The sequence below is a fragment of the Enhydra lutris genome, unplaced genomic scaffold, assembly GCF_002288905.1.
Source record: "Enhydra lutris kenyoni isolate GAN:26980312 unplaced genomic scaffold, ASM228890v2 scaffoldscaffold2, whole genome shotgun sequence".
Classification (NCBI taxonomy): domain Eukaryota; kingdom Metazoa; phylum Chordata; class Mammalia; order Carnivora; family Mustelidae; genus Enhydra; species Enhydra lutris.
The window spans coordinates 42,291,908-42,308,973 of NW_019154086.1; the positions used below are offsets into that span (position 1 = coordinate 42,291,908).

The 17,066-nt window shown below is 39.8% G+C and overlaps 1 protein-coding gene across 2 annotated transcripts in view; it reads left to right on the forward strand.

The window, feature by feature from the left end:
- Nucleotides 1-16,066: 16,066 nt before the first annotated feature.
- The window catches only part of LOC111148521 (procollagen-lysine,2-oxoglutarate 5-dioxygenase 2), a 96,976-nt gene continuing 95,976 nt past the window's right edge, over nt 16,067-17,066 (forward strand). For both annotated transcript variants that reach the window (XM_022505145.1, XM_022505154.1), the window contains exon 1: nt 16,067-16,175. In XM_022505145.1, the coding sequence (XP_022360853.1) occupies nt 16,067-16,175 (109 nt within the window). The remainder of the gene's footprint in view (nt 16,176-17,066) is intronic.

The following is a 17,066-nucleotide window of genomic DNA, read 5'->3' on the forward strand; positions in this document are numbered from 1 at the left end:
TGAAGCATTTCCATCCTACTATATATGTTTTGTGACGTTGTTTCAACCAATTTAATTTGGTTGAATGATACTATGTGAAACTATGTGACTTATGCAGCTGGATAATGAAAGGCAATGCAGTTTCTAACTTGTTTTCTGGAATACTCACATTTGGAGCCCTAAACCACTGTGTAACTTCTGATTACCTTGAAGCTACCATGTTATGAGTTAGCCTCAGCCCCATGGATAGACCATGTTTAGGTTTGCTGAGCCCAGCAATGAGAGTGAATGAGACTTCAGATGATCTCAGCTCTGGAGGGTTTTGCATCTTCCCAGCTGAGGCCCCAGACATGGAGAAGCAGAGTCAGGCCTTTCATACTATGCCCTGTCTGAATTACTGATGGTAGAATCTGTGAGTTTCATAAAATGGTTGTTTTAAACTACACTGCCATTTGGGGTAATTTGTTACACAGCAATAGTAACCAAAGCAGGAAACTTGAACCCAACTTGAGTCAGACTTCTGACAAAGAGCTGAAGTCAGCTATTTTTCCATGGTCCAGGAGCTGAGTACAAACCCTTGTTTTTAGGTTGACATAATGCTTTTCCCAAATGTTTTAACAACTCAAGCAGCCTGAAGGAGAAGCTCCACTTCCTATTATAGAGAAGCCCAAGGAGGCTCTAGGAATAGCAACTCCTCTTAAAAATCATATCCTTTCCTTAATAAGGAAATATCCTTAATAAATTATATCCTTCACCTGTGCAACTTTTGGATCCTTGGGATTTAAGGACTCATTTTCTATACCTCTTAAAATTCTAGAAATCTTCTCTCTTCCTAAAAAACATGCCCTCACCTGTCTCCTTGCCTTCCAGTTTGGATTTAGCTGAAGATTCTAATCTCTGAAAAAAATTTTCAGCCTTGACCTGGGTCACATATACCTTGAATGTCAGAGATAAGAAGAGGAAATGAAGTCAAAGTATAGAACACAGATATCAGCTGGAAGCACAGGATGAAATTAGGAACAGAAAGAAATATAAAAAGAACTGTCATTCTTGGTTGTTGACTGTACACCAGTAGTTACACCTGTTATGCCACTTCAGTATAACAGCAGTCCTAATGATGAAGGTATTTTTATTAGTCCTATAATAAATGGATGCACAGATTTTCCACAGTATGGCTGATAATCATACCCAGGAGTCAGTCAGGAGTTTAAAACTGGATCCTGCTCCTCTTAACCACTAGACCATACTGTCTAGAAATAGTCAAAACTATTTTCACAGTAATATTGAGTTTATTTGACTTTTTGTACTCCTATTATCTCATGTGTGTGTATTTGGAAGAACTGCATAATTCAATGAGCCAATATATTTCACATTTTTAATGCACAGTGTTACAACATCATACAGAAGCGAAAGATCCATTCAAAGTGCAAAATAAACCAGTGAATTTTAATGTAACAGAATGCCAAATCTTCATTGACATGATTCACTTTGCAACTAATCTTTCAGATACAAATTTTGATGTGGCATCAAAGAAGAATATCCACAATTGTCTAAAAAGTCTATTACAATAATCTTGTCTTTTTCTGTCTACATATTTGTATGATACTAGGTATTGTTCATATACTTCAAACAAAAACCAAAACATTACAACCAGTTGAATGTAGAAGATAAGAGAATCCAGCTTTTTTCTGTTAAGCAAATATTTTTAAAATTTACCATTCTTCCTATGGAAATATATTTTTCATAAAAATATGTTATTACATTAACACATAGTGACTACAACATGTAATGAATAAGCAAATTAAATAAATAAAATATACAAAATTAAATATTATTTAAATAATAATCAATTAAATAAAATTAAATAAATATTATTTAAAAGTCTGTTTTGATTTTGGTTATGGTAAATATCAATGAATACAACCCACACAAACAAAACATCTTTGGGACCTGTCCTAGGCAGTTGAGGCTGCCTTAACAAAATATGTTGGACTGGGTGACTTAACCAGCAAATATTTATTTCTCTCAGTTTTGAAGGCTGGGAAGTTCAAGATCAAGAGTCAGCAATGGGAATAGGGAGGGAAGGTAGTTCATACCGTTTATACTGATGGCTTCCACTTTTTCTATTAAGCAGAAGGCAAATGGTTCTTTTAAGACTGAGATTGTAGGGGTGCTTGGGTTGCTCAATCAGTTAAGCATCTACCTTCAGCTCAGGTCATGGGTCAGGGTCAGGGTCCTGGGATTGAGCCTTGCATAGGGATTCCCTGCTCAGTGGGGAGCCTGCTTCTCCCTCTCCCTCTGCCCCTCTACCTGCCTGTGCTCACTCTCTCTGTCAAATAAATAATGTCTTTTTTAAAAATTTAGATTGTATGGAGGATCTTAGGAAAGAAGTGAAGAACTTTACAAACTATTACAGGAATAGGGGAGAAAGTTTTCCAGGAACATTTAGTCTTATGCTGGCAAATGATCACAGATAAACTGTCAAATTCCTGAAACTTTCCATGGAAGAATTTAACAAATGTTTTTGTTGTTATTGAATATTAATCATTCATATTGTGCTTAGCTCGTGTGAAGAATCATTATGGCATTATCCTACCTTTTTTTTAAATCCTACTTTTAATAAAAAAATTATTTTAAAAAATCCTACTTTTAATAATCCCTCTGAAAGGCAAATATTTTATTGCTTAAGTGCACAAGAAGATTAGTGACACCATCCATGATGTGAAATTGTATTAGCAGAGCCTTGAGATGACTCAGGGAAATGTTAAATCTATGTCTCAATTTCAGTGACAACCTCTTCACACTGCCATGTGATCAAAACCAAACTTTCTTCAAATGATGCAGCAAAAAGACACATGGATTTCTTTTATAGAGGGAAATATGAAAGTCTCAGCAACAACTGACAAGAAGGGGACAATATTAGTTTGGATCGTCTTGACAATGATCAAAGACAAAAAGCCAAATTTTCACCTCAGACTTTAGAGTCCCACCCCCATCATGACACTCAGCAAATGCTAGCCCTCAGGCTTTGGAGACATGTACATGGGAAAATATTATTTTAAAAATACAAGAAATATTGTTAATTTAAAAATTATGTCTCCAAATATGTTTTATTATTTCAGATTTCATCCAACAGACAATTTTGTACTGATTTTTTGGAATTTCTAGCTCTATGAAGCAATCAATTAGATGATCATATATGCGAAGATTGGTAGAGTTACACCAGACCTAGTTGTCTATACAACAGGAAAGAAAGCATATGTTTAAACAAATTTACATGGCCTCAAATAAAACTTTGCTTAGTCCTCAAAACACTTATTGTCTTTTAAAAATTCCACAATTAAACACTTTGGAGAAATGACAAATATATTATAGTGAACAGTTGTTATAAAAATGAATATTTTCTGAAGAAACCAATGTGACACCATGTTATTAGTGATTTCCAGTCTAGATTGACTGACCTTGCAAAATACTAGTAAATACTTTTTTTTTTTTTTTTAAATCAGAAATGGTTTTGGGGCACCTTGGTGGCTCAGTTGGTTAAGTGTCTGACTCAATTTCTACTCAGATCATGATCTCAGGGTCCTAAGACAGAGCTGGTTTTGGGCTCCATGCTGGGCATGGAGACTGCTTAAGATTCTCTCTCTCCCTGTTCCTCTGTTCACCCCTGACACCTGCCCTCTCGTGCACTCTCTCTCAAAAAAAAAAAAAATGTACAATAAAAAAAATCAGAAAAGGTTTTATTGACTAGTTACAGTTTTCTAGTTTTCTTGTCTGTAAGTTGCCTCTTGTTTTCCTTTTGACTTCTGATGGAAGAGGAACTCCTATAGAAAACATTTTGTTCTTATCACATTATTATTATTATTTCAAATCTGATAATATATCACACTAGTTTTTAAATATTTTTAAATGCCAGTTTTCAGATAAATTCTGATAATATTCACAGTAGGTCACAATATGAGACAGCTAACTAAGATGATGTTTCATTTATGATGTAACTTTACAGTCTGACATGAAAAAACATTATGGCTCAATTGAACATCTCTCAGTGGTCTGAAAAAGTACCATGTTCAACAGTCGCTCTTCCCAAACTGATAGCACATGCTAGTAAACTTAACACCAGCTTCCTAACGTCTGAATCAAAAAGAGGTGAAGAAGTGGAGATTCAGGTATAATGATGCAAAAGAGTGAAGCAATTAAAAACAAGGAAGTACAACTGTAATAGTTTATAGAGTGGGCTGTGGTATACAATTATATAAGAGGGGTTGATACCCTGTTTTATTAATCTCAGTATAGTAAGTAAAATAAGTATATATCCATTATTGAAATACTGGTTAGAAAAAGAAAACAATGAATTGGGTCTTTATATTACGACAGAAAAGGGGAAAATAGTAAAGGCACTCATTCATTCTTCAGATACTTATGGCATGCCTGCAATTTTCAAGGCTTTGGGGAATACAAACATGAGTCAGGTACAGCCTTGTCTCAAAGGAAAATACAACCCATGTGTGAGGAAGTAAATACTCTGAGTTGGCAAGTGTGATGAAGGATACAGGCAAAATGCCAGACAGGGCAGAGAAGGTGGGGTACTTGCAGCAACATGGACCAAGGTCCTTTAGTGATAAAATGATTAGCTGCTTTCCTTTTTTTATAGAATGTCCAGACACTATTAAATTTATTCTTAGTGACTAGGTCCACCCTGATGATACAGTTTTTATTTTATTTTATATTTTATTTTTAAAGATTTTTTTTTATATACTTGACAGAGAGACAGCAAGAGAGGGAACCAAGCCGGGGGAGTGGGAGAGGGAGAATCAGGCTTCTTGCTGAGCAGGACGCCAGAAGTGGGGTTTGATACCAGGACCCTGGGATCATGACCTGAGCTGAAGGCAGAAGCCTAATGACTGAGCCACCCAGGCACCCCGATGATAGTTTTTAAAGAACAGACCTCTAATATTTTGATCACTTGGACTTTATGTAGTCTGTAGTGATGACAGTTTCTATCAGGTAACATATGGAAGTCCCTCAGATTTTGGTTAACAGAAGTTTGACAATTAGAAATATTAGAAATATTTATAAATCCATTTTAAAGTTTCACTCACCCCCCTTTCCCCTAAATCATCTTAGTCACACCAATAGTTTGCCCATAGGAAATGATTACAAAAATATCATTGTGTATAACCAAAACAAAGAGATAATTACTTGTTGGGATGGGGGACAGGGAAGTCATCACTATATATCAATGACAATGGGTTTGCTAAGTTCACATTTTGATGATCTCAACATAGTAGGCCTACATGTCTTCATCTGTGAAATGCATGATTTTAACTACAAAGATGTTTTATTTAATTAGTAAGTTCTTGAATGCAAGTATGAAAAATTCAATCCAACTTAATTAGAAATAGGTAGTAATCAATAAACAGAACAAGCAACATTTCTATTCTTATGGAATTTTTAACATAAAATAAAGAGAATGGAACACATTTTCTTGTGAATTATTTTTTGCATATAAAGGTTATGTGTTTGTTTTATAACTGTAATAATAATAAATATTCAGTTGCTGCTTATTATGTTAGGCAATATACTAACAATTTTAATGCTTTGCTCCTTTAATTCATCAAACATATCATGAGATAGGTACCGTTAACATTCTCATTTTATTGATGGCGAAATTGAGGCTTAATGCAGTTAACAGATACCTAGTCAAATATAGTAGATCAAATGCATGGATTCCTGTCTACTTTCTCCAAAAGTCCAGCTAAAATATAAAGGAAGGCATAAAAACAAAGTGGGTAAACCCAAAAGATAATATGAGTAGGATGAGAGTAAGTGATATCAGTACATTATGGGAACGTGTAAAGCAGATAGATCCCTAGCAACTCTCTTAGCAGAGTGGAGAAAGCTGAAACCTGAGTGCCTGCAGACAAGAAAGAAAACAGTTCTTGCTGGAGAAAAGGCTCATAATTTGGAGCTGCCAAGTACCTCGGAATGCGAGACTGAGTGGTACAAACAAAAGGCTTGGTTAAAAGTCTGTATACAAAGTCTGTAGGCCTCACATCCCCTGACCCACCTGCATGGTCAGAACACTACTCTTTCTTCGATTTCCTCCTTCCTTCCCCCAGTAGGTAGAGATTCATTCTCTGCAGAATATGGAACAGAGGGCATGGATTCAGGGACCCATATTAGATGAATATAAGGAGTAGGGGAGGAGGCAGAGGGAGAGGGAGAGAATCCTCAAGCAGACTACCAAGCAGACCACAGAGCAGACTACAGAGCCCGCTGTAGGACTGGATCTCATGATCCTGAGATCATGACCTGAGCTGAAATCAAGAGTCTAATACTTAACCAACTGAGCAACCCAGGTGCCCCATGACAATTAAATATTTAAAAATGTAATTATTAATCCAAGGAAAAAACCAAAATTACAAGAAAGGAAATGAAACTACAGAAAATTATGTACCTTAATAGTGAATATTATTTACACAACCATAATTATGCAAATTTAGATAGTAATCTAAGTAAAATCATGACATATTTTGGGAGAGGGAGAAGGTATGTGAGAGAGAGATAAAAATACTGAATCCTCCATTTACCTGGTAGCCAGCCAATGAACAGATAATGGGCTATGTTGGCTGTCAACCATCTATTCATTCTTCTTAATGAAACTTTAATCTTGTTTAAGTTTCCAAAAAAACCTCCCCACACCCCATGTGACTCAGAGAAAGGTTACCCTATCCACATCTCTAGGAAAGACACTGACCTGCTAAATGTGAGTGGCAATCCCCTTCCCCCACCATGATTAGTTTGGTAATGACCATGTGACCTAATTCTGGCTAATGACACCAGGGGAAGACTTTTGACATGTTTTTTGGGGACAGTTGCTGGGCAAAGACATGAAAAATGGCAGTTCCTTTTCTTTTTCAGGATATCTTCATGTCAATGTAATACCTAGAACTCCTGCATACATGTTCCTACCAGTCCAAGAGCAAGGGTAGGGCAGGTCAAGAGCATCAGAAAGAATCAGAACCAGAGACCTAACACACCATACCTGGGGACCTCCCTGCTTCTGGACACTGTTGATTGTGCAATAGATTTTCTTTAATTTCAACCAATTCAAGAGGTCAAGAAACCAGGTCAAGATTTCAGTTATAAAGGAGTAGAATTAGGATGGGGACCCAGGCTGACCTGAGTCAAAGATTTGAGGTAAACAGAATGCCAAACTGTCACTGATGAAATACCTTCTGTGTATACTTCAAAAGTATACTTATACTCTGTACACTCACAAAACTGTTTTTGTGGCAGAGGAAAAAATTAGGGCATATGAAAGTTATCTGATAGGCAGTATTGGTCATGAGTAAAGACTACCTTAAAACTTTAATAACTTACCATCTAATGCTTTATTTTTGCAAAAAATGGCATTTTTGGTAATTTTTTAATGTAACTGAAGTAACAAAATTAATTATTTCCTAGGTGTACACTATACTTTCAAAAATTAATTATTTCCTAGGTGTGCATTTTACTGAGAATTGACATGAATAACAACAAAAAGACTTGAAAGAACATAATATTCTATTATTTAGTTAGGTGCCAAAATCAGTAAACAACAAATGCTACTCTTATCCTTATAAATGAGAAATGACAAAAAAATTACCTTGAGAGGATAATTCAAGTTATTATTTTATCTGAGACATCAAGGTCTAGCTCCAATATTCTGTTATCCAAAATTCAGAACATTTTTTTCTTTAATAAAATTTTATTTAGATATACTATAGGCTAAAGAAATGTATAACATGATTTAATTTACTACTTAGCACAGTGATTTAGACATGCATGAATATATACCAAGTGAGAGAAGTGTCTAATTCATTTTGAAATCCTGAGAACTAAGTGGTGTCTGGAATATGGTACCTGCCCAGTAATTATTTGTTGACTGAATAATGAACAGCTGTTCATAATAATGAACACCTACTTTAAGGAAAACATAGGTGGAATAAAGAGAGAAAGGGATTTCCCACTTTTGTGATTGATCTGGGGCAATTTTGCTGTATGGATACTAGTTGCAACATTTGTTTTGATGTAGGCAGTAAATAATAATTATTGAAAAATTGGGGCGCCTGGGTGGCTCAGTGGGTTAGGCCACTGCCTTCGGCTCGGGTCATGATCTCAGGGTCCTGGGATCGAGTCCCACATCGGGCTCTCTGCTCAGCAGGAAGCCTGCTTCCTCCTCTCTCTCTCTCTCTGCCTGCTTCTCCATCTACTTGTGATCTCTCTCTGTCAAATAAATAAATAAAATCTTTAAAAAAAAATTTATAAAAAAATAATAAAAAATAATAATTATTGAAAAACTGAAAAACTCAAAGGTTGGCATTTATGTAACTGATTTGATAATATTTTTCATTTTAAGAGATTTTTAAATTTTTAAGAAAAAATATTTTTATTTAAAAACTTCTTCTTTACATGATTATTTGCCTTTTATAATCTATTCCTGAAACATTTGTTTTAAAGCTGATAATCCTTTGCAACTAAATAGTGTTTCCACTTTGGGCTAAAATTGTAGTTCTTAAGAATCATATTAATGGCTGGAAAAAAACCAGGGCCACACATGAACAAAGTAACAGGAGAGTAGTAATTAAGAAAAACACTGTGATTGAAGGTAAAGATAAATTAGAGGGCAGTCGCCAAATGGCTACCTTCAGATACCAGAGTGGTGTCAGAGATAATGTCAGAGAACTTTGCAAAATATGATGCCTGCCCGGAGTTCACTGAACATTCACATATGATACAAAGAGGCTCACAAGCAGTCAGCAAGTGGGCGGCATAATCATTACAACTATCTTCAAACGTGTGAAGGTACTCTGTGAATTGTGATCTGTGTCTATAATACAGAAAATTACATCTGATGCAAACCATCTCTTTTGGAAACCTGTAATGGAAAATGCTCTAAAGAAGACAACACTTATAATTCCTGGGGATGCATTCAGAATGTGCATGGCGTGGCATGCTGACCAACGCCATGCTTTTCTCTATTGGCACACTCTTTAAAGGAAACCCTTCTACCTTTCAGTTCTATTGCAGAAATATTTCCTTTAATGTATGTCACAAAATTCAGTTTCCAGATTTTAGGAATGATGAATTAAAAATAGTACTAGAACCTTCATGGCATATTTTTAAATAATAAGCATTTCTCTGGAGCCAATGCTTTATAACATTCTGATTTTATTCTCTCGCTCTCTTTTTTTTTATAACCTCTAATATTGGAGCTACTTATATCTGTTTTATTGCATAATGGATCCATGTTTTTCTTAGCTAGGCTATGCTTCATTTCCAGTTAACATCACTGGAGATCTCACCAAGTGAAATTATAATACAATCATTTTACTCATAGTATTCTGGCTGAAGCAAACACTTATAATCATTGTGTGCTAAGCTTAATTCTGGCTTGATCAGCTCTGCCAGAACAGGAATGCTCAGAATCAGACCCGCCAACCATGGGGCAGAGCACATAAGGAAGCACCCAATAGCAGGTAGTAAGATGGTGGTAGCAGGAGGCCTTGAGGAGGTTCAGAGGTTGGCCAAGCTAAAGAACTCCATTCTTTGGAGATTTATGAGACAAAGAAAGCTCTCAGTCTGAGATCAATTAGGCTATCAGACAGCAACCCAAGATATAGCTAAATACTTGAGCTAAGGCATGCAAAGGAGAGCTCAGTCACATAGGAATAAGGTGACAATACCATTTTTGGAAACTGGGCATGGCATAAGATCAGAATTGACTCAGGAAGGTCCAACTCCAAGCTGATCAGGAATTACTGATTATAGATTCCTTATATTCTCAATACTTATAGAAAAATGGGGTCTAGATTTAGAGGTAGGACAAGGAATAAATCAAAGGATTAAAGTTGATATCATTTTAGCCCTTTTAAGAAGAAAAAGACCATAGAGTTACAAATATAGAATAAGGTAAAAATGGGTATTTATTTGGGATAAGAAAAATAAACCTAACAATTGATAGAATCCTTGGGGTTCAGGTCTCCATTTTTTTCTAGGATCTCCCTTGGCAGTTTCTGTGAAATGTTTTTTTAGTAACTGTTCCTCATTACAAACTTGCTTTCTACTCAACACAGGATATTATACAATTCCCAGACACTCCCGATATGCCCAGAGGCTCTTGCAAATGAGGGCACTGATGTTTACACTCTGTTAGCACAGAGTAAATGTGCCTCTAGGTAGACATGTTTCCACAGAAAGGAGTTAAATGGTCCTGAGAAGAAGCAGATCCAGGAGAATGAGGAGCAGAAAAGGTACCATAAGAAATCATTAGAACTTACTATTTGAATAAGAAATTTTTGACACTATATTGTGTTTAATCAGACTTAATGTCATTCTGGTGTCACCTATGTCAGCAAATATGTCACAGCTTTGGTATGAAACTTTGGTAAAACTGTTTGGAAGACTGAATGCAGAAGCCACACATTATTTCTGCTGACCTTGTAGAGTGACTCATGACCCAGACATCTCTGTCCCAATCTGTGTAAATGGTCACAAAACATCTGTTAGGATCATCTTTGGAGTACTTGTGTGCTCTCTGGCTCTCTTTCCTGGCCTCCTCTTCTTACTTTGAATCTGGCTGTGTTCAGCTTTATGTCTGACATCATTTTGCTAGGTATGAGGGTTTCATAATTCATATCTACCTAGAGGGAGATTCTATACAGCCGTGCTCAGATGACTAACTCATTTAATGAAGGTTTAAAAAAGTGGCTGGAAGTGCTGAATGGGAACTCAAATGTATTAAGGGCTTCTCTCTTTTCCTGAAGACAAAAAGAAGCTAGAGAAGAAGAAAACTTCAGAATACAGCCCATGCACATTTCCCCTCTGATAAGTTAATGTTTTTGTTGGGCGATGAAAGCCCTTTTGCTTACCATACGTTAAGCCTGTGTTTATTTTCTCATACTGGTCTTGTCTGAATAGCCAACTGTTGAAAAATCACCTTGGAAATCCTTCCTCTCCAATTGCAGCTTGAAGAATTTAAAAAGAAGATGGCTGGAGCCCGCAGCGCGTGCTATGAACCTCTCATTCATAGAAGATACCTTCAGCTTGGTGGCAACTTGCTCACCCGAGATTTAGAAAGGCCACCTCTGACATGTGCAGGGACGCTGATTTAGACTAGAGAACAGCCTGACTGTTCTGCGGCACCGTGCCCTCCCCGCCCTCATCTGCAGTTTATATCACATTCACTGTGGTTTCTGCTCCAATCTAAACATTTGAGCTTAAGCTCAGCCTCATGGTGCTACAAGCGCCCGTCTTTTCCTAGGGTTTCTTCTGTTTCCAAGTCTCTGTTTTGCAGAATGTTTGCTGTTTCTCTGACTTTATCAGTGTCCTTTGTCGACTCCTCCCCTTCCCCTAAAAGCATTAGTCTTCTCCAAGTTTCAGCTCTTGGCTGTCTGGATGTTTTTCCTTCTCATCTATTGCATTTAACCTCTCCTTCCATCTCCACCCCCAGGGCTATTTCATGTGTTCTCAAGATTTGGCTTCTTACTCATTCAACAAATATTCATTGAATAAATATCCTCGTCTCCTTTTTTTCTCTCACACCTACATTCAAACCATCAAATTTTGTTGGCTTGGTAATCAAAATCTATTTAGAAGTTGACTTGCTTTTACTGCTATCCAGCAGGCTGAAAGCACCGTCTTCTCCCAGACCACTGTATTAGCTTCCAAACCGGTCTCCGAGCTTTGTATTTCATTTTCTCCCATTCCTTAGTCTAACCATGCATCTGGATTCTGTGGGCCTTTTCAAACCCGGCACTAGACTATGGGTACAACCATCCGAATGGCATTCTCTCTCTCTTTTTTTTTTTTCACTTGCAGTGAGAACACTTACCATGAGTTTGACCTTCTTAACAGATTGTTAAATGTACAGGAGATTACTGTTATCTATGGATGCATTGTTGTTCAGTAGATCTCTAGAACATATTCATCTTGCATAACTGAAATTTTATACCCACTGATTAGCAACTCCGTTTTTTCCCCTCCCCCAGCCCCTGGCAGTCACCATTCTATTTTTAGTTTCTATGAGTTTGACTATTTTAGATGTCAGTGGCTTATCTCACTTCAGGATAATGTCTTTAAGGCCAAAGATGTTACCAGATTCTATAAGTGACTTCACACTGTCTGCATGTCTGCTTACCTTTGTCCTCCTTGTCACCTCTCAGGACCTACATCTCCCACTGGTCTTAGCCGCTGTCACTGAACTCCTGCTCATTGCTATCTTGCCTTCTTTTACCATTCCAGCCAGATATGTTCTAGCCTCAGAATCGTTAAACTCCCTGTCTCTTCTTCCCAGGCATAGATTTCCCATATAGCAGAATGACTCTCTTTCCCTCACTACTTTTAGGTCTTTTCTCAAGCATCATCTTTTCAGTGAGGCCTTCCTAGGACTTCCTATTCCAAGTTTCCGCATACCCTCTACTCCTTGGTCCTTCCTAGTTACTGTTCCCGATTTATTTTCTCTCTACCACTTATTCCCATTATATGTTTATTTTCTCTTTCTTAATGTAAGAGTAACTGCATAGGGATGTTTATTTTTTCACTGATATATTTGTTTTACCAGCATCTAGAACAGTGCCTAGACAGAGCACGCAGGTACATAGTCAATGTTTTCTGAGTGAAAGAATGAATGAATGAATACATGTTACTATGGGCCAGTTACTTAGTATGCAATGATTAAAAAACAATTGGATTCTGCCCTCAAAAAACAAACTAATAAAAAACTAATAAAAAACTCGCTAATGAGAGAGTTTTGTTTAAGGTGTTAGAAAGCCTGGAATAGGGATACCTAACTCAGCCTGAAGTAGGATGAGGCCCTAAAACTGGGCTTCCTGTAGGAGGCAGCACGTGAGCCTCACAAAAGTTAGCCCAATGAAAGGAGAGGTTTGGAAAGGAGCTTTTTAGATGGAGGGACAACATGAACAGAGGCATAGTATCTGGGCAGATGCTGTTAGTACTCCTCTCATTTCTCCTCAAAGCTTTCTACCATTTCCAAATATGTCAACCTGACTTGTGGCCAAGAGCTGCCTCATTACTGGGAGCTTGCTGTGCCTATGAGCATAAGCAGGCTGGAATGCCTGAGAATTAATAAGTACCCCTCAGCTCTTAATGACTAGCGAGTGTTGGGGTATATATACTCTTGTTCTCTTGCCTCATGGCCAGGATATTTCTGAGGGGTAAGTACAGCAATTTTGTAGGATTGAACTCTAATTACTGTTGTCGATTTACTAATGTACCCATTATTAACTAAATTCTCTTTCCTGAGTCACTTCACCCTCAACTACCCCTTTTCAACTACTCCCAACAAACTGTTGATCCTTGAATCTGGGGTCAGGGTTGGCCTCTGGAAAAACTCAAATGAAGACAATGATTTTTTACCCAAACTCTAGAGAGTAAAAATGACAAAGTCTTTGGCCTGCTTTGGGAGATAATAAAGCAAGCCATATTGGTTGTGTATAGGTGTTGGGAGAGGTGATCAGGATGGTTAGTAAAGGAATTTGCATTCTACATGAAGGGATTTGGACTGTTTCCAAATTCCTTATGAAATTTGAGTTTGGGGGTAATCAAAACCATATCTGAGTATGATGAATCTAGCTGTGGCATATAGTGGTATTGTACTGGGGACAGGAAAGGTCTAGTTAGGAAACATTCAGGCAGTACAGTTAGGATATATTCAGGAGTGCATTAGTGAGGTGGCAGTGAGAATGGAAAGGAATAAATGGAGAGAAAATGTCAAGGGAAAAAATGACAGGATTTGGAATCGAGTTCTGAGTGTTGTGGGGGTGAGAGGAGAACAGAAAATGTCCGAGGTTGTGTGAGTTAGATAGCAGAAGTATCGTTAACAGAGATGAAGAAGCTGTGAGTGGGATCTGGATTTGATGAGTTAAAGACATTTGGAGTTTGTGCCAGTGGAATGTCCAAGCACAAACGTTCAGCAGACAGCTGGAAATATAAGAAGGCAGGAAGGGTTTGGTTTCAGAATTGGGGCTCTTTTAAACAGCGATAAGTGTGCCTGGCTACGTGAAAATCCCAAAGAAACACTTGCTTTATCCAAGTGTTATAGTCCTGACATTGTGACTCTCAACAGAGGAGAAATTTCAGAGTAACCCATTGGTGGACTTTGCAATTGAAATACATACTTGTGATGTAGAGAGGCTTTACGTATGTATAGAGACAAAAGGCGGAGTGATAGGGCAGGAAGGTAGACTCTGACCAGGTGAACTTTTAAAGATATTGGACAACCAGGAAAGCTCGAAGTCCAGTTCAAGGAGTCTGGCAGAGTTCAGGTACTGTTGGCAGGTTCTGGAATTCTGGAGACCTAAATTTGGCCAAAAGACCAGCCATTCCTTTCAGAATCCTCAGACTCAGAAGACTGAAGTTGTTTGTTTTCTGCCTAATTTTACGGAGTGGCATTGGCCACACACTGAAGGATGTTATTAAGGAATCCATCCCTTAGTTTTTTCTTCTTTGGACTAAATAAACCTATTTCATTCTTCGCACGGGTCATACTTTCCATCTTTAATTATTTGTTACTCTTCTCTGAATTTTTTCCAATTTTCCTCTTAAAATCCTGAGACTGAACCTTCAAAGCAGTAACCACTGGCTTAGTTCTGGGCACAGAAAATTATTTTCTAAAATGTCACACCCAGGCAACATTTCTTTGCAGGTTTTTTCCACCTGTTTTAAATGTGAACATTTATTATTCATCTTAACTTCAAATCATGCTAATTTTAGATAAAATGTGGTCACAATGGGATATTTTTTTCAATAATTTTCTGTTTTAACTTCAAAGGCTCCGAGTTGGAAAAGATATTGGCTCAAATTAATATTTTTTTTTCATTTTAGGAAAATATAGGTAGAAGATTACAGAATACTACCGTAATACCAGTCTGATTCTTTTTCTTCCATAAGATAGCTCATGTTATGAAATATATGAAACAAAATTGTCACAATTGAAGTTTTTGCCCCTGGCCACCCCAACAGATTAAATACTGGGCTAGTTAAAATGTGATGAGATGTAATATAGAAAAAGGGAATTTACTTAGACATGAGTCAAAACTGGAAGCAGGGGAGGACGTGCCAGGGACCTGAGAGATCGCTCAGACAGCTCTGGGAGTGATTTTCCATGTGGACTGAAGGAAGATCTTGTAAGGCACAGCCCCAGGTTACACATGCTGGACTCTAATTCCGCAGGATTTACAAGCCATTACTGGAGAGAGTCTATGCCTCTTCTGGCACAGGCGGAGGAGGAAGAAATGTTCACTGCACAATAAAAAAAAATTCGGTTTACAGGGTAAAATAAAAACAGGGCCTTCCTACTACAGAGTGAAGAAACTCGCCCCCTGAGTAAATGTTGAGAAGGGGGGGGGCGATCCATTTTCTTGACTTAAGAGGTCTCATCAGCTAAGATTGCTGAGAATTTGCAGTCCCTGCTGGTTAGAAAGTAGTCTCCAAAGGCAGAGAAGAGCAAATTCACACCCTCTGGGGCTACTGGGAAGCTTCTGGTGCTGAGGCAGCAGAGAAGGGGAGGGGAGCACCGCCCGCCAGACTCCCCGCGGCTCCTCCCCACTCTCCCAGGCCCACTCCCAAACTTAAGCACACGCTCCCCTGTTCCAGCCAGAAGCCCTGCGTGAGCCTCTACACGTAGCCGCAGACAGCTCCTTAAATAGGTCGGAGTTGAGCAAACAATCCCAGACGTGGGGCCGGGGAAGGCGAGCGGAGGCGACCGCACCGGCTCGGCGGGTCAGCCGGCGGCCAATAGCCGGGGTGCGGCCCGTCCTGTCGCCTCCCCCTCGGGGAGCCTATAACTTGCCCGCAGCGGCCGGGAGGCGCCCACTCCTGCGTGCCTCCGCGACGGCTTCATTCCAGCCGCCAGCCCGCCGCTCCAGACGCCCGCCGCGCCTCCGCCGCGCGCATTTGGCCCGCGGGTCCCGCCCGCAGTCGTCGCCCCGGGCGGACCGGGGTCCCCGCGCTCTCGCGAGAAGTGAGCCGCAGCTGGGCGGTGGGGGCGCCGCAGCCGGCGCGGGCTCTCCAGAGGCCGAAGATGGGGTGTTGCGGGGTGAAGCTGCAGCTGCTGCTGCTGGAGCTGCTGTTCCAGCTCTGGAGTCCCTGCCTGGGTGCAGACTCGGAGAAGCCTTCCAGCATCCGCACAGGTGAGCCCTCCCGCGGGTTGCTCGTGTCCCAGGGGGCTCGGCCGGAAGGGCAGTTCATTCATCCACTGGCCCTTCGCGCGGGGCTTGCCCGGTGAGTCGGCGGGACCCCCGTGCCTCCTCAGGACCGCGGAGGTGAGTAGGTGGGAGCCTGTCCTTCGCCCGGACCACCGAGGTGAGGGACTGTCCTGCCTCCTCAGCACCGCTGAGTCCTCCCCAGAGCTGCGCTCGGGCGGCGCTGGTCCCCGGGGAAGTGTGGGAGCCCCCGCGCTCGTCGGTTCTGGGAGTTCACTGTAACCTGTGAGCGCATGAAGTTTTCTTCAGCACAAGCTGCGGTTTCCTTTTCGTCTTGCAGGTCACTGGGCGCCGACACCTTTCGGGCAGCTCTCCTTTCTCCTCTTTTCCTGGAATTGGCATGATTTATGCGTGTTGGAAGAGGCAGTAGTCCCTCTGTGACCTAAACACGGGGCTCAGTGTACTTTCTGATTGATGGTGACACATTCCTTCCAGCGCCCCAGGAAGCAGCCGGTAACACCTACCTTTTGCCAAAAACAACGCTCAAAACCTTGGTTGTTTTCAGTGAGGGGGCCTGGCTATCCAGTAACCTCCGGGCTGCAGCTTTCCTCCTTGGGGACTTGGAGGGGAAGCTGTGGACACACATCTCTCCTCAGCCACCCTTTTCCTAAGCCTGGTGCCGTTTCTTGTTTTCAGAAGCTGGAACTGCAGCGAAGAATCCAGTCAAGTTCCTGTAAAACAAAACTTTTTACATTTACCAAGATTAAAGTTTCACCACTTGTTTGCCTAAACATACTTCGGTGCCATTTGCTGCACAGGAGTTATCCTTGGAGTTTTCGGCTTTTGTGCTCTGACTCTATGCTCAGCCCTCTGAAATTA